The following is a 20,474-nucleotide window of genomic DNA, read 5'->3' on the forward strand; positions in this document are numbered from 1 at the left end:
GTACTACTTTATAGTCTGGATGTTGCTAATGCATTCATGGTGCAGTTTGCTGGGTTTCTCTGCCTCCTGTATTGTTTGTAAATTGGCAGTTGGATCTGGAGGCTTTATCAGACTCCATTTAGATCTTTTTGCCAAGTCTATAAGTCAGGTTATGATGTCTGCCTAGCTCTTGTTTTGTAATATTAGTTGGCATGGATGCTTGCTGCCTAGATCCATTTAATAAATTAAGGGTTAAAAAAGGATAATCTATTTCTATCAATTCATTTTCATTTATTAGCTGGAATAATTTAATAAGGAGTTGCTTTCTTCAACTCTTTGGTTACCCGGTACTATGGTTCAGATGAAAAAGGCAGGATGCATGCTTGATGTTTCTTTTCATTTTCTAGTTTTCAATATAATGAGCTGACATCCTGTTATCTTCAGAAGTTGATAAATCTGTTTTTTAATCATTCTGATATCATAAGCTTAAGCATACTTAATGTATCCTAGTGTGTTGCTTTTTTAAAAATCTTCATTAAATTTCTACGTGTCGTATCTTGCAAGGCCAGCAAGAGTCTCTTCAAGGTGGCTCCTGGATTCTTTTGTCATGACCTTAGTAGTCTTTGATCACTTCCTGTTATTCGGTGTAACAAAATCTTCCAAACTCATTATTTCCAGCCCCAGACCTAGAATTGGCCATCTTGCCAAGAAACTCTGGTTTCTTCTATTGGAAGCATTCTGTTGATGAGGCTTTTTTTTTTTTTTTTTCTCAAGTGGGAACCAAGAACCAGAAGCTTTGATAGGAACTGGAGTCCTACTGAAGTTAAATGACTTGCCTCAGATTTCATGGTGATTATGATAGATACAGGAATAGGATCTCAGATTCCTGATTTCCAATCTAACGCTCCTTCCTTCACACCACGTCCCAAGTACTCATGCTTACAGTCCCCACATGCTATATGCAAACTACAGAGAGACTGAGTGTGATATGAAGCAGGCACTTAAACAGGAGAGCTTGGCTTATCCTTGGAATTTGGCCTTTGGAGGAGAGGGGGTCAATTCTGCAGAATTATTCCTAATCAGATTGATTCATCAAATCTATTCTATACATCCACTCAACAAATTTGACTTGTCTCCTTAGTTGTGTGCCAAGCTGTGAGCATTATGTTGGTGAGCAAAAACCTATCTCTTTAACCACTATAATTCTACTTTGGCTGTGCCAGAGAAAATTGGCAGGAAAATTGATACAAGGGACAGCTTTTATTTTGTTTCCTAAGTAAACTAAGTAAAGGAGAATGTTGTAGAATCCACTGAGGCTCAGTATCCTTCTCTATAAAACAGGGCTATTCACAGAACCTGACTTAGTGGTTGGAGAAATAAAGTGAGATGATGCTTATAAAGTGAATTGCTCAGTGCCTAGTTCAATAAAGCACATTTTATGTTATCTTTATTGTTTTGAGGATTTCAAAGAAGGGCTTCCCAGCATTTTCCATTGCAGACCTCTCTTCATGCAGGATAGAAGACACAGAAGGTCTAACAGAATTCAGAGTTGCCCTTGGGGGACAGAACACGTTATGCCAGGAGGATCTGTCATTGGCACCAGCTTGCTCCCTTAGTAACTTCCCAGAGAAACAGCCAAATCTCAAAATCTCTGCTCTAGGAAATCCTGGCAGAGACTGGAGCTACAGTGCCTTCCCTCTGCCAAGGGTTCTTCACTTACTCTGTGCATGTGCCATGGACTTCTTGGAAGTCTGGTGAACCCTGTGGACCCCTTCTCAAAGGGATGTTTTTAAATGCATGAAATACAATACACAGGATTTCAAAGAAAATTACTGATACTGAAATATAATTAACAGATATTTTTAAAAAATAAACTTGAGATATAGGAATATGTGCTTCTATAGTCATGCTTTAAATGACAAGATCCAGCATCAGATCTAAGATATTAAAATATCTAAATGATGACTATAAGTGATACACCAAGACACCTGCAGCAAATGTAACATGGTATGGAAATATCTGTGATTTCCATTGGTGACAGCTGCTAATAGGAAATGTTAAATTTTACCTAATGATTGGAGGAAAATAAAAAGATTTAAGTTTTGCCCATTCACATTCAAAGATCTACTGAATTCTACCCATGGAACTCAGGTTAACTTTTGTTATTACACTATAGAGCTTTACTTTTTATGAATCTTTAGAGAAATTCTATTCTTATCTTTAATCCTCCCCTCCCAGCATTTTACAGGTGTCTCTTACTATCCAAAAGTAGAGCGTTCCTACGGAGCTTTTTCACAAGAGGCACCTGGGTGGCTCAGTCAGTTAAGCATCTGCCTTCGGCTCAGGTGATCATCTCAGAGCCCTGGAATGGAGCCCTGCAGCAAGCCCCACTTTGGGCTCCCTGCTCAATGGGGAGTCTGCTTCTCCCTCTTCCCCTCACGCCACTTGTGCTCTCTCTCTCACACAAATAAAGTTTAAATAAGAAGAAACCTTTGGCCAGCCTAAATGGTATGAAGCAAAAAAGCAATTACCATTAATTTATTTGGAAACATTTTTGAGCATTCCCAGACACCCCCTGAAATTACCACTTTTAGGCTTTTCTGATACTTTGGGACACATCTTGCTAACAGATGCACAAAATAAATTGAGATAAAGCACAGATATTCACAGAGTTCAAAGCTATGGCAGCTGGATGCTGAGATGCTGAGTATGGTTGGTTCTCAGGGAAGGAGGTTGGTGGGGCCACTCTTGCTACTGGGATGTGTGTCACCTCTGTAGCAGCTCACTGCAACACAAACACTGACTGCTGTTTTCTCTTTTTGCCTTCTTTCATGGAACTGAAAGTCCTCTTTGAATTTCTTGCAGTTAGCAAAAATAGGTACTAATATAGGTCTTTTATAAAAGCGAGTGGCTTAATAGGAACTTTTAAAAAGTGGAGAATACCGATGTCTGACTCGATGTTACGTAACAAGGGAACATGATGTAAATGTCAAATTCTTAAGCACTAGTTACTGGACATCTAAGATACAGTTTATATAAAAATTTCAGTGGTTCAGGAATTATATATTGAGCATCCTATGCTATAGGCCCTAGGTTAAACTCTGACAAACGAGATTTTAAGTCTTTCTTCCTCATGTAAGACTTTTTCTTCCTCAGCAGGGAAAAAAATATATATTTGCAGAGATACTATTCAACTGTGGTTCTTAGTTAGGAACCAAAGAAAATGGTGTGCACACCTAGGATATGCCCTTTGGAAGGCATTATCTAAGAATTACCAGTATTACTTAATTGATGGCTGTAAAACCACTTAGCCTATCCCCCAATGAAGGCAACCAGTTTATCAAGTCAAGAAGTTTTATAGTCAATCTCAATCGACTCTCGCCAATGTGAAGTGTAGAGACAACATGACATGGGATTAAGAGCAGGGTTAATTGTCTTGTCTCCAATCAGACAGTTCATTTCAAATATTAGCTTTGCTGTTGTCTAAATGTATGATCTTGGGAAATCATTTAATCCATACAATACAACCCTTAGCTTTCCTATCTGTGAAATGGGGCTTACCATAATAGTGATACCTACCTCATAGGGTTTTTCTGTCGATTGATACAAATATTATATAAAACCCTTAGCACATAACCAGGCTCATACTAAGTATTTGATTTCTGAGTTTTCGTGTAATTGTGGTTTGGCCCAAAGAAATACCTCCTGCTAGTCTCTGAGTAAAGGAGGTGCCAGCTTGTGCTTATACATAAAGCTGTTGGTTTTCTAGTAGCAGCCCAAGGGTTAATACTAGAAGAGGGTGTGGGTGGCTCCTGTTTAGATAAAACCACATCCCAAAGCTCCCTTTTAACCTGGTTTGCTATTGTTAGGGTTTTTCACCACCTCTTTGAAGTTTCAAGATTGACAGATGTTATTCAGTAATTCCCGCCCCACCAAATTTTTACATGTAGGTTTTCAAAAAGAAATCACAGGAAGTTTGAGGGGAAAGTAAAACTTTGGTTTCTGATACTGAACGGGGGATTTCTAGAATCTTCTTCACACATAAATTTCAGGGGATTTCTGTTTTTATGTTTTCCTTAGCCTGAAAAAGAATAGAAGTTAGCAAGGAATTATAAAATTTCATCTATGGCCAGGAATTATAAAATAAAATTATCAGTGATAAGTGAACAGTTCATTTGAACATTTTGCACTCTTTAACCAATTGAAGACATAGTCAAGTTATTATGCAATTAGTATCTCTTATTTTCTAGTTGTGTTGTTGCCCCATATGTGAAAGAGAATATTCACATTGGACCAAAGTGAACTCTCCCCAAATTTTGCCAATGCCTTAGAGATTGTGAAACAAATAACATCTATACAAGAGGGGCCAGTTAGTAAATATTTTAGGCTTTCCAGGCCAGATACCATCTCTGCTGCATGAACTTCTTAGTTTCTTTCTTTTTCTAAACATCTCTTTAAAACACAAACATTTGTAGCCTATGGGGCTGTACCAAATAGGCCTTGGGGCCATGGTTTGCCAGCCTTGCTGTAGAACATAAAAATGTGTGAGGGTCACTGTCTCGTGTGAATCATCATTCATTGGGCTTCTATAACCAATATTTGCTGAGTACTGTAGGTACCCTAACCTGAGCCAGCTGCTGGGTATAGCGTCATGATCAATGAGTAGATTTACCCTGTAGAGCTCACTTTATCTTGAGGAAAAAAAGCAACATGGGAATCAAACAGATTTATGATTATAAGGCATCTTCTGTGTTAGAGATGAGTGGGTGCTTCAAGCAGACACATTCATGAGATATTTCAAATAATAGAGGCAGAGTTACTGGGAGGGAACGTTATTTTCTGCTCTGACACCTCTTTCATCCACCCCCTTAACCTTGTTCTCCAGGCTTGTACTTTGCTGAACATGGGGACAGTCTATACTTGTCCACTTTTCTTTACTTTTTTTCTTTTGTGACTCCAGTGCCCTCTGTCATTGCTTTGTCCCATTGTCAATTCCCCCCTACTCTCACTCCCTGTTCTGTTGCATTCATGCTTCCCAGCGTGAGAAAAAATTTGGGTTTCCAAGAGTCAATTACCCTATTGTTTCCCATTTCCTTTTCTTTTTAATGCACTGATATATCTTTCCCAAAAATAGTGACTATTTTTCCTCTTGGTTGCTGAAATTCAGATGTTTTGGGGTTACTTTTCCAGTTTTTCAGTCATCAAATAAATTTAAAAGCTAAGATTTTCCGTTAGAACATATAGGCAGTAGAAGTTGGCATTTCCACTTAGGACTGACCTTAGGACAGTTAAACCTGAATACCTCCTCAAAATAAAAACCTGAACACCCCAAACTGGCATAATACAAGCTTCATTTCTTACCGTGCTTTTTTAGGCGATGGTATCAAACATAATTTAGGTAATGGGTTCTCTTCGAGAGGTTCTAGTTCTCTCCCTTGCACCTGAACTATATTCTTATCACTGTATTCTCATCCAACACCTACAGTAGCTGAAAACTGCCAAGGGAACAATTATAGTTACTTTCTCCTCTGGCATGACGTCCACTTTCATGTCACCCACCCAACCTTTTCTTTTCCTTTCTGTTCCCTTGTGTGGAGCTGTTGGTTTGGGAAAATTGCCCTTCCTCAAATAGATCATATATTCGTATTTTTTAACATAACATTCCTTCTAGCCAGCATTGACTTTTTCCCATCTTCCATTGACCAACTCAAAGATAGTCCTTGCCATGTGGTTCCCTGTTTCTCTAAGCTTTTCTACATTCCACCAATGTGTCGATTGCAATACCCATTCAGCCCCTGCCCTGGATTGCCCTATGTCAGTATGCATCTGTATATGCACCCTAATCCTCTCCTGGGTTATAACCTTTTTGAGGGCAGTGCCATACCCGTAGGAGGCACCCAGCAGTGCTGTGTTTAATGAGTGAATCTAACATCCGATCATGAAGACTGCTTGTTGCCTTTGAGGGAAAATGAATGACATATAAAAGGAGTAGAATTCTGGCATTCTTGCACAAAGCTCTCATTGAACCGTAACTGCCTTTCACTATCTCCTGCCACTGACTGTTTCCATCCATGTTTTTCTTCCTAAAAGGAAAACTGTTTAACCAGAGCCGGCCAAGGCTAGCACATGAACCAAAGTTTGACATGTAAGACTTTATATGCTGTCAGTTAGCTGATTCTAAGGACTCTCTTCCATTACCCCTCAGGTCCAAATTAGAAAACTGGCTGCATTTCCTTCTTTTTACCCCTCTTTTATTGACCCTTCTTTGTAGTAATATCCCCACTGTTGTTAGTAAGATTTCCTGTTCTAGAAAACTGCAAGTCACATGCACATTGAAAAGAGGGATGTTGAGTGTATATAAGATAACTGACTTCCAAAGAGACCCTTTTGCATAGACTTGTCTCCCCACCACCTATGTTAAGTGCGGCCTGGGTATTGATCAGAAGAAGACAAGCTGGAGTTTAGAAAAGAACAAAGATGATGCTAAAACTATGACAGTCTCTTCATTTTTACTTAATACATCCACACAAGCTTTTTGGAGGCAGGAGCTATATCATTCTTTCTATATTCCCAAAGCCTCCTGTCATGCCTTGGGCTTAGTCAACACTCAGTAAATGCCCTGTCCATTTATCCAACACTTACTGCAGACCTGATGTGTGTGCTTGGCTCTATTTACGGTAGTGAAGAAAAAAGACATGGCCCCTGCCAGCATGGAGTTCTCAATCCATTGAGGGTGGCGATATGAAACCCATAACTGGAGTCATAAGGATATAATTCAAAGCGTGCCAAGTTGTCACATATGAAAAATGGAGAGTGTTATGAGAATATATAAAATAAAACATTTCCCCATGGTTTCCTGGATCATCTTTTTTTTTTTTTTAAGATTTTATTTATTCATGAGAGACACAGAGAGGCAGAGGGAGGAGCAGGCTCACTGCGGGGAGCCTGATGCGGGACTTGATCCCAGCACCCCGGGATCACAACCTGAACCAAAGGCAGACTCTCAACCACTTAGCCACCCAGGCATCCCTCCTGGATCTCCTTTAGAGAGTGACATTTAAGCTGAACTTTGAGAGAAGAATAGGAGATCTTGAATAGGTGGCCAGAGATAGAGAAGTCTGGACGGGTGCATCCATCCCGAGAATAAAAAGTCAAAATTTATTACCCAAAAAACTATACAGATGTTAAAACCTCCAGATGTCTGTGGTGTGGCCCTACTCCCTGACTGAACCCAACTGAACCCAACTTCTCTCCCTCGTTTTGTTTCCATATCAGAATATGCCACCAACAACCCTGACTTGTTGTTAGTCATATTCCAAGTGACAGGCGTCAGCCTCCTGCCGCCCCTGGGAATCGCCATAGCCGTCATTGTCACCTTCTACTGCTACCGCGTTCATCGGCAGCAGAAGCTGAGCCCATCATGGGAGACCAGCAAGCCACGGAAGCTCATGGAGTTCAGCGAGCACCTGGCCATCATTCTGGAAGACGACCGGTCCGACATCAGCTCTACCTGCGCCAACAACATCAACCACAACACGGAGCTGCTGCCCATTGAGCTGGACACCCTGGTGGGGAAAGGTCGCTTTGCTGAGGTCTACAAGGCCAAGCTGAAGCAGAACACTTCAGAGCAGTTCGAGACTGTGGCAGTCAAGATCTTCCCTTACGAGGAGTATGCCTCCTGGAAGACGGAGAAGGACATCTTCTCAGACATCAATCTGAAGCACGAGAACATACTGCAGTTCCTGACAGCCGAGGAGCGGAAGACGGAGCTGGGAAAGCAGTATTGGCTGATCACGGCCTTCCATGCCAAGGGCAACCTGCAGGAGTACCTCACTCGGCATGTCATCAGCTGGGAGGACCTGCGAAAGCTGGGCAGCTCCCTCGCCCGGGGCATTGCTCACCTGCACAGTGACCACACCCTGTGTGGGAGGCCCAAGATGCCTATTGTGCACAGGGACCTCAAGAGCTCCAATATCCTGGTGAAGAACGACCTGACCTGCTGCCTGTGTGACTTTGGCCTTTCCCTGCGCCTGGACCCAACTCTGTCTGTGGATGACCTGGCCAACAGTGGGCAAGTAAGTTAGACCTTGATCCCTTACTTGTAGGGAGACTATGCTACCCCTCCATCCATCTCTCAATGTCTTTTGTCCTAAACAGCCTTATACTCTGGATACTTGTCTAGGGAATCTAGCTGAAGTCAGGTGTTGACACTCGTCCCGGCATGCCCACTCTTTTCTGTCAAGGTGCTTTTCTAGTGAAGGCTATTTCTCCTCTTTCTGCCAACTCCACCTAATTCAGGACAGACGTTCTTCTCCTTGAGCCCATCTTCATTTCTTCTCTCTCATTTGCAAATTACTTTTCATTGCTTCCAACACGCTTCATGCTTTGTCTCTCTTCTTCCTCTTGTATGCTTATACTTAGCCCTTCCTACTCTGAACTATTGGTGGCTGCCTTGTTTTCTTTTTACCTTTCTAGAAGGCAGCCTCTTTGTAGCCCAAATCCACATCCATTTGGTCACATCTAGCACAATGCCTTGAATGAGCGAGAGTGACCAATAAATATTTATTGAGTGAGTTGACGGACGGAGTGAATATATAATTCTACAGTTCTTTTGAAGCATCTCACAAATGAAAATAGAAACCTTTGTTGGGTAAGGAGATATTGGAAGGTCATTAGGAATTACCAAGCCATCCTTTATGAATGATGGTGCCCCATGTTTTCACACACTGAAATGTTGATGTGGATTACAGTGGAGTCTGGAAAGCACCATTGTTTCCTCTAAGCAGGTGAGGATATGTGCTGCTGAAGCATTTGGTTACTGCTCCGTCTGACCTCTTGGGTCTTTGGCTGCACAGCCAATGTCCAGATAAACATATTGAGTGAAATATGAACAGATTAATATGGCAGCATAATGAGTCATACAGTGACCTCTTAAGAAGAAAAATTTTTCCTGATACATACCATTAAGAAACATTCCTTAGGATAATAATATCAACTCACCTGAGCTTAGCTTCCTTCCTTAGCTTCTCGAAAAGGTAGGACTTCATTGTTACTGAGTCAAGATTTACATGCTACAAAATCAAACATTTAAAAGTGATTCCTTCCCTTTGAAATATCTTTCTCTTTTTTCCTATGTATACCAATGTTTTCACATTATCCGTCATTTTCTAAACAAAACTACATAGCATATCCATCAAAATTATAAGATGATCTAGATTTGGTCTTTTACTGTTGAAATACTTCCGTGCAGTTTAGTTTAATAGAGATTTTATGAAATGATACTACATTCTTGGCACACTAGAATGTACCATGGAGTAAACAAAGAAGATTGAGACAGTCCTTAAGTGACTGAAACAAATGGCAATAATTCTTATTTGCCCCACAAATCTCGGTGTTTTGGGAATGAGAAAGTAGTTAATTTGCAAAAGCAAAAATAAAGACCTGAAGTGTCACAGAGGTTGTCTCCCCAGTTATCTGTGAGGATGTTATTGTATAATATGATGACATATATCATGAAGCTAGATAAAGCAGCTCTGGGGTTTGGCATTTCCTTATTTTGGTATACTTTGTTTAAATTTTTTAAAGTGTTTTCAGGGAGAAAAAAAACCTATTTTTAAAAATAATTTCATAAGCTGTACCTTTCTTTGCCAGTCTCATTATTTAAAAGAGCATTGTGCTTTTCAAAGATCATTTGCATGTGTAGAGAACACATATCGGTTATATTTTTAAAATAAAAATGCAGCTGGAATTAAATGATGGGCCTCTGTGTCTCTTATTGCTTTAGGTGGGAACTGCAAGATACATGGCTCCCGAAGTCCTAGAGTCCAGGATGAATTTGGAGAACGTTGAATCCTTTAAGCAGACTGATGTCTACTCCATGGCCCTGGTACTCTGGGAAATGACATCTCGCTGTAATGCAGTGGGAGGTATGTATGGACTGCCATCATGGTGCAGGGGTTGATGTGTCTTCAAAATGATGTCATGTTGTTTGCTTCCATCATAATTCCAGGGTACCGAAGAGTTAGCCCCACAGTAAGAGCTAGTTGAGATCTGTTAGTATGTACCCATTCCAGAATGATTGGGAATTGCACTAAAAAAGCCTAGATTTTTCAGCTAAAAGCCATGTTTGGAGCATAAAGGTTTTTTTTTTTTTTTTTTCTCAAGGATTTGTATTTTTTAATTTATTTAATCATGAAAGACAGAGAGAAAGAGAGAGAGAGAGAGATCAGCAGAGACACAGGCAGAGGGAGAAGCAGGCTTCATGAAGGGAGCCCAATGTGGGACTCGATCCTGGGTCTCCAGGATCACGCCCTGGGCTAGAAAGCAGCGCTAAACTGCTGAGCCACCGAGGCTGCCCAATATAATGCTTTTTAATCCCCCTTTTGAAGTATAATTGCTTTTCTCTTACATCTTTCCACAGATATCTAAATATCTGGCAGGAGATGAACACTGATAATATTTATAAGAATTAGTTCTATTTATCAAATGGAAAATATTTTTCAGGAAAATGTCTGATTTTTGTCGGTTTTTCTATTTTAAGGTTTTTAAACCTTAAAAATGATAAGGTCCAGGTGGTGGATTTGGCTCAAAGCTTATTTTTATGGAGATGACTTTCCTTTGTTGGAGAAAACAAAGCAGGATGATTTGATATATATTTGTTTAGCTTTTTAAAAATCTAACAGAGAGGTGATTAAGGAATGCAGTATTCTTCAGGGATGGGAGGTGGATGCCCCATCCACCTCCTGCTCCCCGGACATGAGAATGGCTCAGGTCTACATTTTTACCCTTTTCTGATTCTTTTCAGTAGTTTCTATAATGGTCTTAGCTCTCACCTTAAAATGTATGCATCTCAACTTGATCCTGGCTAGCTGCTAAATAAAGCCAAGCCAACTCCAATTTTATTTTTAACTCTTTGTTTTATAATATTTCTAGACTCTCAGAACAGTTACAGAAATAGTATGGGAAGTTCCCATATACTCTGCACCCAGTTTCCCCTACTGTTAACATCTTAGCTAAACCACAGCACAGCTATTGAAGACAGATAAACATTGGCATAGTACTCTTAATTCATCTGTAGAAGTTATTCGTATTTCCAAGTTCCAGGAATGTCCTTTTCTGGAGCAGAGTCCAGTTCAGGATCCAATATTACAGTTAACATCCATGCCTCCTTAGTGTCCTCCAACTTGTCACAGCTCTTCAGTCTGTGTCTTTTGTCTTTCGCGACCTTGCAACTCAGGAAGAAGTTAGACTAGCTATTTCATCGACGGTCTCTCACTTGGGGTTTTTCCAGTATTTCTCATGGTTGAGTTGAGATTGTGCATTTGGGGAAAGAAGAGCATAGAAACGGTTCTGTGCCCTCCTCGGCAGCTCATAGACGGGGGCACAGGTTGTTGGGGTGTCTGTTCAGTTTGGTCCTGGTGTCTGCCAGGTTTCAACCCTGTAAAGATACTATTTTTTTCCATTTGTTATTAATACATATCTTATAAGAAGGTGCCTAGACCTGTTTCTAAAGATAATCAACACCTGTTTTGTAAGGATGCTAGACCTGTTTCATATCATAACTTTACCTACTGTCAGTCATTCTTTCTGACAACAAATACGATTGCCATGTTTGCCTAACAGTGATTTTCTATTTTTTTATCCCTTCTACATGTATTAGTAGATGTTCTACTATAAGGAAGATCTGTCCTTTCTCTTACCACCCCTGGTATTTATTCTTTTTCTTAAGCATTTATACCAGTATGGAGTTGTGACTATGTATTTTATTCTATGAGTGTCCAATATCAGCAATATTTATTCTGTTGCTCAGATTGCCACAGCTTGGTCACTGGAGCACACTACCCAACATTTTACTCATGGTGGATCTGCTTGACACCACGCTGGCTCTGAGTCTTCATCCTGATAGAACTTTCTTAGCTGACTTTCCAGGATGGGTCCAGGTCACTCCTTTCCACTGGAAACCTTACCATCCCATCACCTATTTGTCTGGGTCCCTGCAAGGCGCTGGCACTTCCTATCTGGCTGTCTTGCCTGAGTTCCCTCCCACACAGCACTTCCAAAACTAACTTGGTTTTTCCTTGCACAGTGAAATTTGTTTAACCAAGTTTCAGCCACTGAGAATAATTTTCTGCTTGAAAGCTTTGACAGTTCCAAAATGAATCCTCAGACCGGTATGAGTTGTGTAAGAGACAATGCTGTTGTCACTGTCAGAATAAATTTACCTAGATTTTGGTATTTTTTCTCTCCTTTCAAACCCGTTATTCTATAAACATGAGCTGGAGATTGTGTCTCTGTCTTTCCCTCTGTCAGCGCAGCCGCCTTATTAAGGCCCTATGTGAGCTCCCTGCTTTCATTGTTATCAATGACTGAAGCCTTTTCCTGTTGATATTTGCTGAGTGGGGAAGAATTCGGGCTAATGGGGGAAGAAGTGAGTTCACCAACTTTTACAAGGTCTAAAAATGGATACAGTATAAACAAGTTTTCCCAAGGAAGGAACAGGATCTCATTTGCTCAGCTAGTCTCCAAAAACCTTTCATAACCTTTAGGATAAGAACAGACGGCTTTTGGGGAACCGGAAGGAGGCCATCCCGGTTCTCATGTTGTTTGATCTTAAGCCCACAGTCCTGTTTCTCCCATCTCTTCTCAGGCTGCAGAAACCCAAGTTATTTATCTGTGCTCACGTTGGTCCAACTGAAAGCATTTCAGTTGATTTACTGTGTGAACTCACGTATTAAGCTCTTTTGTTAACCTTCTTTTGAAAGTATTGTTTTTTGGTTTAGGGTTTTTTTTTTTTTTTTTTTTTTTGAGGGGGGATGTATCTTAAAAACATGAAAGACAGATTCCTAGCCTTGTCTTAGTTTCAGAGACTTTTCTTCTATATTTCAGGAGTCCCGTGGAAACAGCACAAAGCCCACAGGTCAATGCCTTCCCTCCCAGCTGTTTTAGATACGTGGTAGAAGGACAGGTCTTGCCCTCAGGAAGTTTGTAGCCTACTGATAGACTTTTATTTTTTCTTCTTTACTTTTTAAAAATTTACACATGTGGACACATTTCTTAGAAATAAAATGTCTAATAATTCCCTCCAGTTGATATGTTAGGCTTTAATTTTGAAGGTGTGAGAAGAGGACAGGATATAAAAAAGCTTTCCTTTTAAGCTTGAACCTTTTCTGTAACCTGAAATACAATGTATGTAATTACTGTTTTTCGTGGACAGTCTCGTTTCAAAAAAAAGGAAATGTGGAATAGGAAGCTTAACTTAGTATGATCTCGATTGTAGATCGAGATTTTATTTTGCCCCACAGGTCAACTAATATTCCATCTGGTTTTATTCTGGGCAGCAAAGCATCTAGCTGGACTGTGGTAGGATACTAACCATCAGGGGACAGTCGTGCAAGGAATAAGACACTCCAGCTTTCCCACCTTTTTAAAAAATACTTTATTTATTTATTCATAAGAAACACAGAGACAGAGACATAGGCAGAGGGAGAAGCAGGCTCCTTCAGGGAGCCTGATGCGGTCCTCGATCCCAGGACCCCGGGATCACAATCTGAGCCAAAGGCCAATGCTCAACTACTGAGCCACCCAGGTACCCCAGCTTTTCTGCCTTTAAGTGACTTGATTCTGTTCTTGGGGTTGAGCCCAGACTCTTCCCTGGACTCTGAACCTCACCCTTGCTCACCTTTTAGGCTCGTCTCCCCAAGTACTGTTGTTCCCCACTGCACGTCTTCTATGAATGTGAATGTCTTTTAGGTCTCAACACTAGGCTTTGTCTCATGCCATTAGCTGGAACTGAAATAGACTTTTAAACAGGCAAGTGTGGTTCAGTTGTGACCAGCGCTGCAGGAAGGTAAGGCAAGGGCATGGGAGGCTGAAAGCCCATGTCAACCGAAGGGAGTAGACAGTAGGATCAGGCAGGGAGGGTTAGGTCAGCTCTGGAAGGAAGAAAGACTCAGGAGTGTCATCTTGAGTTACTTTTTTTTTTTTTTTTGAGATTTTATTTATTTACTCATGAGAGACACAGAGAGACAGAGACAGAGACATAGGCAGAGGGAGAAGCAGGCTTCATGCAGGGAGCCTGATGTGGGACTCGATCCCAGGGGTCCAGGATCATGCTCTGAGCCAAAGGCAGGTGCTCAACCGCTGAGCCACCCAGGCATCCCCCTCTTGAGTTACTTCTTCATCAGCCTCTCCTCTGTGCAGAGCGGCTGAGGGGGGAACAAAGAAAGAGAGGACACTACGCTGGAGAAGTCTCTTACCAGATGAGAAAATGCAAACAGATGATAATAATCCTCTTTGGAAACCAACTAGTACAGCTCCATTTGCACCAGAGAGCTCAAGAAATGGTCTGTAATAATCGAAATTGGTGGTCAAAAGGGAAAGGTTTCCTAGTGGAAGCAGGTTTGATCATGAACAAAGCCATGAAGGAGGAGTAGTGGCAGTTGCTTCAAGGGTCAGCTCATCCTGTCTACCAAGGACCACTGTGCTGTGATCGGCTGCATTTCACAGATGGAAAAAGTGAAGTGTCAGGAGGTGGGCAAGCTGTGCAGCCAGGAATCAGAGCCTTGCTGTCTGACTCTAGCCTGCTGGCCCCAAACTTCCTAGGACACCGCTGGCCTGACCAGAGAAGGACATCTTCAAGGACAGCTGCCATCACTATTATTATCATTATGGATCAAGCACCCGGTGCTACTTTGTGCATCCTGGCTTTTAATTAGATGCCTTCCTGGAAGTAGCTGGCAAGACAGTCACACGCTTGAGGAAATGTTCAGTGATGGTCTTACTCGTGAAAGTCTCCAAGGGTTGATGTGCCTGTCTCCTCTGGGTGCATCTCTGTTAACAGAATCACAAAGCTGTTCATTTCTGAGCATGTTATAGGCTCATGCCTTAAAGTTGGAGATAATTTTCTTGTCCCTTTTTTCTCTGAAGATCTATTTATTCATTCCTTCCTTCCCTCAGATATTTATTGAGTACGAGTTACATGCAGCCATGTTCAAAATGCTAAGGACACAGCAGTGAAAAATTAAAAAAACAGTCTCTGTCCTCAAGGGACAAGGATTCTTTGAAGAGCTAATATTCTAGAAAGACAAACAGTGAACAAATAGATACGTGATACAACACTAGGGGTGGAAGGAGGCAGATATGACGATTTTAGAAAGAAAAATAAAGAGTTAGGGACAGAATGTGACAGAGGGCATTATTTCAGACAGTTGGATCATCTGAAAGAATACAAAAGTCAAGAAAACAGGTCTCAGCTGTTCGAAGAAGAAGGTGATTGGTCTATTACTGTCTTATAAAGAGGAAGGAAAGTCATGAAATCGTCATTCAGCAAAGACAGACGCAGAGACTGGCTCTGTTTTACAAAGAAATCTCTGTCCGGCTTTCGGTTTGTTTGGTGTTCATGCAAGTGTTTGTGGTGTGTGGGAGGCGGATGGAGGCGGGGACCCTTTCAGGGCCCCTGTTGGCGAGCACAGCAGGCACAACATTCACATCATCCCCAGCCAAAACCCCAGCCAAAACAGGCCCACAAGCAAACCGACTTCCAAATCCCTGGCCATTTAGTCCTTTGAATAGAAGCTGACACACAGCAGCCAGCCGAGCAAGCGTTTAACAAGAGGAGAAACATAGCTCCTGAGAAGGCTGTCAGCTTGCCACAGCCTTGTAGAACAGACAGAAAGTGCACATGCATCAGAAGGAAGGAAAGACAGAGAAAACAACAACAACAAGGAGCAATAAGGGAGAAGGGCTGAAGGGAGACAGGATAGAAGTGCTTCGTTTTCCTGGGTTTCAGGGGAGAATAATCTGAAAGCAGATATAAAACTCAGGGGTGCTGCTTTGGGGAAAACTGTCAACAGCGTTGCTGCTCTGTTAAGTTGGAACTGCATCAAAACAACAGCTGTGTTCCAGATGCTGACTTCCAGAGGAACAGCACTGTGTCCCAGAGACTTGCCCTCTACGTGCACAGAACTGGGGTGGGGGGCAGGAGTGGCAGGGAGAGGCAGGCGTGGTTTCTCTTCAGAGTCTTCGGAGAGAAATTAAAAGAAGCTGCAAGGATCTGGGAGCACAGGGTGGCTTCCATTAGTGAAAAGCCTTGGGGGAAAGGCTGGGGAAGGGGAGCTGGAAAGAAGAGCAAGTTGTTCCCAATAAAGAAGTTTCTTAGAAAAGGTATAATTTGAGGCCGTCAGGGAGATAGTGAGGTGTTGGGCCTTGCTGTGTCTGGCAATGGAGACAGCCCAATGGTGGAAAAGAGACTTGGTTGGACTGAGTGATTCTGTTGTATGGGCACTTGGGTTGGGTGCCTCAGAGCCTGGACCAAGAATTGAGCCTAAGTGATTTATTTGAGAAACGATCTCAGGAATTGCCAGTTAGGGATTGGGGAAGTGAGTTAGGAAGGAGAAGGTAGCCAAGAAGTGGCGCGTTATTGAGCAGGGCACCACTGTGGACAGCTGGAGCCCAGTCCTGCCGGGAGCCCTGGATGCAGAATCCAACACACACCACTTAACTTGCAAGGAAGCTGGATGTCTGCCTTCCAGCCCCCATCCGTATTGAGTCAAGGGTTGCTCCTGAGGCTGTTTGGAGGGGGAACCCAAGCTGCCCAGCCTGTTCCACATGGAGTTGGGCCAGTGGGCCTGGAAAGTTGTGCAGCCAGCTGTCTTCCAGGAGGATACTGAGTAATGGTGCAGGGAGCCCTCTCATCCCTTAACTTGCTTGCTCTGCAGTTCTACAAAGAAGGGAGACCTGAGCCTGGGCCTTGTTGGATCAAATGCTCAAAGAGGAACTCTAGAAAACTAGAAAAGCATGCATTAACTCCACTCCCAACCCTTCCCTGATCTAGTGCTCGCAGCTTCAGTGGTGACAGGCTCATTTTCCCCACATCCACGACCACCAGTCTCACTTGTTTCCCTAAACCCCAAATGGACGAATGTTTGGGTTGAATGTCAGTAAATAATGGTAGTTAAGGAGAGGGCTGCTCTTCGTAATCAGTGCCTTTTTGCATAACTTGTTTAGAAATTACAAACTATCCCCATTTGAGAGGCTCCATAAGGTTCCCTTTCTCAGAGTCATGCGGTGCGGAGGGGCCAGCCAAGGCAGGGAGGAACACATTCGTCACATTTGTGACAGGCATGTTCCCACCTGGGGCTGCCCCAGCTGGGCTTGTTCTGGTTGGGGGGAGAAAGAGCTCCCTGAGATGCTTGGTAGAGAGAACAAAGCATGCAGGCTTCCTAAAAAGGCAAAGCCATTTTCAGAGTAACGGTAATATAGTATGCAATTCTGAGTGTTTTTCCTGGAATCCAGCGCACTCTCTGGCCTCTCTTTTCTCAACTGTGAAATGAAGTGTTGGATCATGTCTTTGAAGACTCTTCTTCAACATTCTCTGTCTGACTCATCTGAAATGCTTAAAGTATGTTTAATAACTCGTATTCACTTCCTCTGTCAAGATGCAACTTCTGTGCCTTGCCAAACATTTGCAGCAGTGCTACTCCAAGTGTGGTCTGTGGACGGTGCTGGTCCTCAGATGGGTTGTCCCTTATTTGTGCTATGATGAGGACAGAGAGGGTATTCGGTGACTTTAATAGCGATTTGTTGTTGCCCACAACACCCAAGTAGTGTTCATTTCTCTTGTGATTTGTTTCTATGGTGTTTTACTCAAGCCTCAGTCCCCAGTGATGGGGGAGGGGGAATGGCAAAGCACCTCATCTTTTATAAAAATATATATATGATTTAGAAGTGCTCCTTGTAAACAATAAAGGGAAAATTTAAATCACCTCTCACCCAGCATTCAATCTAAGCCACTTTGGTGCAATTAGTGATGAGGAGTGAGAGAAAGATTTGCTTTTGCCTATATCCATTTGTTTACTAATTTGGAGTTTTCATCACATGCATTTTTCTAAAATAAAAATAATTTAAGCACCAGCATGAAAAATAAATAGATAAGGATAAAAGATAAACAGATCGGGATAAAAGATATGTGATTCGAACCCAGCAGTTTTTCCAGAGTGGATGAAGTGTCTCGGCCTCCAGATGCCGGAAACCACGAGAGACAGTTGGAGCTAACACTAGCCTCTGGTTTGGCCAGTCACGCCCGCTGCTCCATTTCCCAGGACCATCCAGGTGTCAGTACTTGACAGTCTGTCCCAGGGAGGACCATCGGTACCCACCTGGCTGACAGAGGCCTCCTGCCCTCAACCACCTGCCCTGGAGTTAAGGCCTCGACCCTGGTGTCTGTGGCCTCCTCCTTCTGTTGAGGCAGAGCAGATGTGCTTCACATCCCAGGGGCCCCTGGGCAGACCTGAGGAGTAGTTAGCACAAGGCCTCCGGGAAGAAAAGGCCTCCAGCATAGTGTCTGGCAGCGGTTATCTTCTGCATCCTGACAGAGGCCTGAGAATGGCCTTGCCGTAACAGTCACAAGAGGAAAAAAAAAAAAAAAAAAAGAAATACCCCAAATAAAGGAAGGCTGCCTGACAGTGGTTTTCATGACGGCCACAATCAGATATTAAAGCTGGTGGCTGGAGAAGTGTTTCCAAGCCTAGGTCATCTTTACATACATTCTAGGGTATGACTAAAAAAATGGGTGGGAGTAGCATGTTTAAACCGAGGCAAAGAGCAAAGAAAGAGGAATCGCGAAAATCCGCAATAAGACAAAAAGCCCACTTAGCTATTTTGGAAAATATCGTCTTATATAAATATGACATCCGCCAGGAGGTGAAGTAAAGGCCAGCTTAAAACGTGCATACTTTATTTTTTATTTTCATTTATTTTTATTTTTTATTTTATTTATTTATTTATTTTTAGAAAGCACAGGCAAGGCAGGGGCAGAGAGAGAGAGGAAGAGAGAAGATCTTTAGCAACCACCACCCTCAGCACAGGGTCTGGTGCAGGGCTCACTCTCACGACCCTGATATCATGACCTTAGCCAAAATCAGGAGTCAGACTCTTAACCAGCTAAGCCACCCAGGCATCCTTCTTTTATTTTTATTTTTTTAAGCATTCATGCACTTTAAATCTCCATCACCTGAAAGACTACTTCAGTGTTAAGGGATTAGGGTGTGCCTGTTTGGGTCACATGATGGTTACCCAGACTTGTCTAATTTAGACTTTGAAGGAGATTCATAGATTCACACTCCCCCAGTTCAGCTTTCAGGCTATGCTTGATCTCCTTTCCCTGTAAAATCTCCCACAAGTCACAGACTGGTACCAGGTCTCATATCCCTCAGGGATACTAGAGAATCTCACATCTTTCCAAGGATTTAGGAAGCATAGGAAATAATCCAGTTACAATTCTCCTTGCTCTGGGAAAGGACCATTGCCTTTGTCTTCTTTTCCAAAGGAGCGTTCATTACCTTTTCTTTAAGCAGAAAACAAGTCCAATGTCCTATGCCATCCTCTCTGACCTCTCCTCCATTCCCCATGAAAACCTGCTTTGGCCCCCACGGAACGTACAAAATTAGACACTGTGGTTTATGCGACTTTGAAGATTAGGACTAGAAATGAAATAAACTGGCTGGGTTATGACCTCAACTATGGAGACTTTTTCTTTGTCGTGTAGGAATCTCAGCCATGAGGTTGACACTTGGGATTGATGCTGATCCCACCATTTTCCTTCGCTGACCTTGGCCATTCCCTGCCCCTTTCTGAGACCCATGCTGTGAGAATTATTGATGGATTAGTACATTCATTTTTTTTTTAAAGAAGATGTCCTCTCAAGGCTTCCTCGGGGTGGCTTTGTAACCAAGGTCAGATGGGGCAGTTTAACTTAGAGGTTGACCTAAAGAGAAAGCACTTCATTGGCAGCTATCTTAGGCCAGCTTTACTAGAAGTAGTCTGACACAAAGATTTTTGTGCAATGGTTTATTGAGGATGGGTTTCGGGTAAGGGACTAAGAGAAGCAGGATGGGGAAGACCTCAGCAAACCTGTAGTTTCAAGAGAGGTCTAGCCTCAGCCTGATCTCATGGGAAACTGTAGAGAGTGAATTGCACCACAGTGATCTCCCTGCAGAGGCAAGAGGGTTAGACAATTAAAACTGCCATTTTAATTTATCATTGGCTGCAGGCTTGCCTCTTGGGGGTGAGGCTTTCTGGAAACCTCCAGGCCAGGCAGCTCTCTCATCAGCCAAGGACAATCCTCCAGGGAAGGGCAAAGGTATGAGCCCTCAGGACTCAACACCTGTGGCAGCTGGGTCTGGTGCTCCTGGCTTAGTAAAAGGATCCAGGAAGGGAGCCAGTGACACCAGTTATGGCAGCCAAAACAGTTGGAAATGGAAATGGGGTGGACTAGTAGATTAACTAAGGAACGTTTTATATCACATATAAATCCTATCATATTATATTGTATTTGAAGATACATACCTCAAGGCATGGTACCCAGAGAGCATCATATTGTTCGATTACATTGGAGTACCAGAGAAGTCTGGAGGGGAACATGGAGGTCATCCAATCCAGCCCCTTCCTTTTATAGAAGAGAAGAGATAGGTTAGAGGAAACTACTGAGAACCAGCTCT

General features: G+C 42.4%; 1 protein-coding gene and 1 long non-coding RNA gene across 2 annotated transcripts in view; one reads left to right on the forward strand and one right to left on the reverse strand.

The window, feature by feature from the left end:
- The window catches only part of TGFBR2 (transforming growth factor beta receptor 2), an 89,594-nt gene that overhangs the window by 61,001 nt on the left and 8,119 nt on the right, over positions 1–20,474 (forward strand). Inside the window, exons 4-5 of the mRNA XM_077865538.1 lie at positions 7,255–8,054; positions 9,764–9,905. Coding sequence (XP_077721664.1) covers positions 7,255–8,054; positions 9,764–9,905 — 942 coding nt within the window. The remainder of the gene's footprint in view (positions 1–7,254; positions 8,055–9,763; positions 9,906–20,474) is intronic.
- Positions 16,311–20,474, reverse strand: part of LOC144294021 (uncharacterized) — a 32,713-nt gene continuing 28,549 nt past the window's right edge. The window contains exons 2-3 of the long non-coding RNA XR_013361406.1: positions 20,323–20,422; positions 16,311–17,512 (exon numbers count right to left, since the gene is read on the reverse strand). This is a non-coding gene — a long non-coding RNA (uncharacterized LOC144294021). The remainder of the gene's footprint in view (positions 17,513–20,322; positions 20,423–20,474) is intronic.

This window comes from Canis aureus, chromosome 22 (genome assembly GCF_053574225.1).
Source record: "Canis aureus isolate CA01 chromosome 22, VMU_Caureus_v.1.0, whole genome shotgun sequence".
Lineage (NCBI taxonomy): Eukaryota > Metazoa > Chordata > Mammalia > Carnivora > Canidae > Canis > Canis aureus.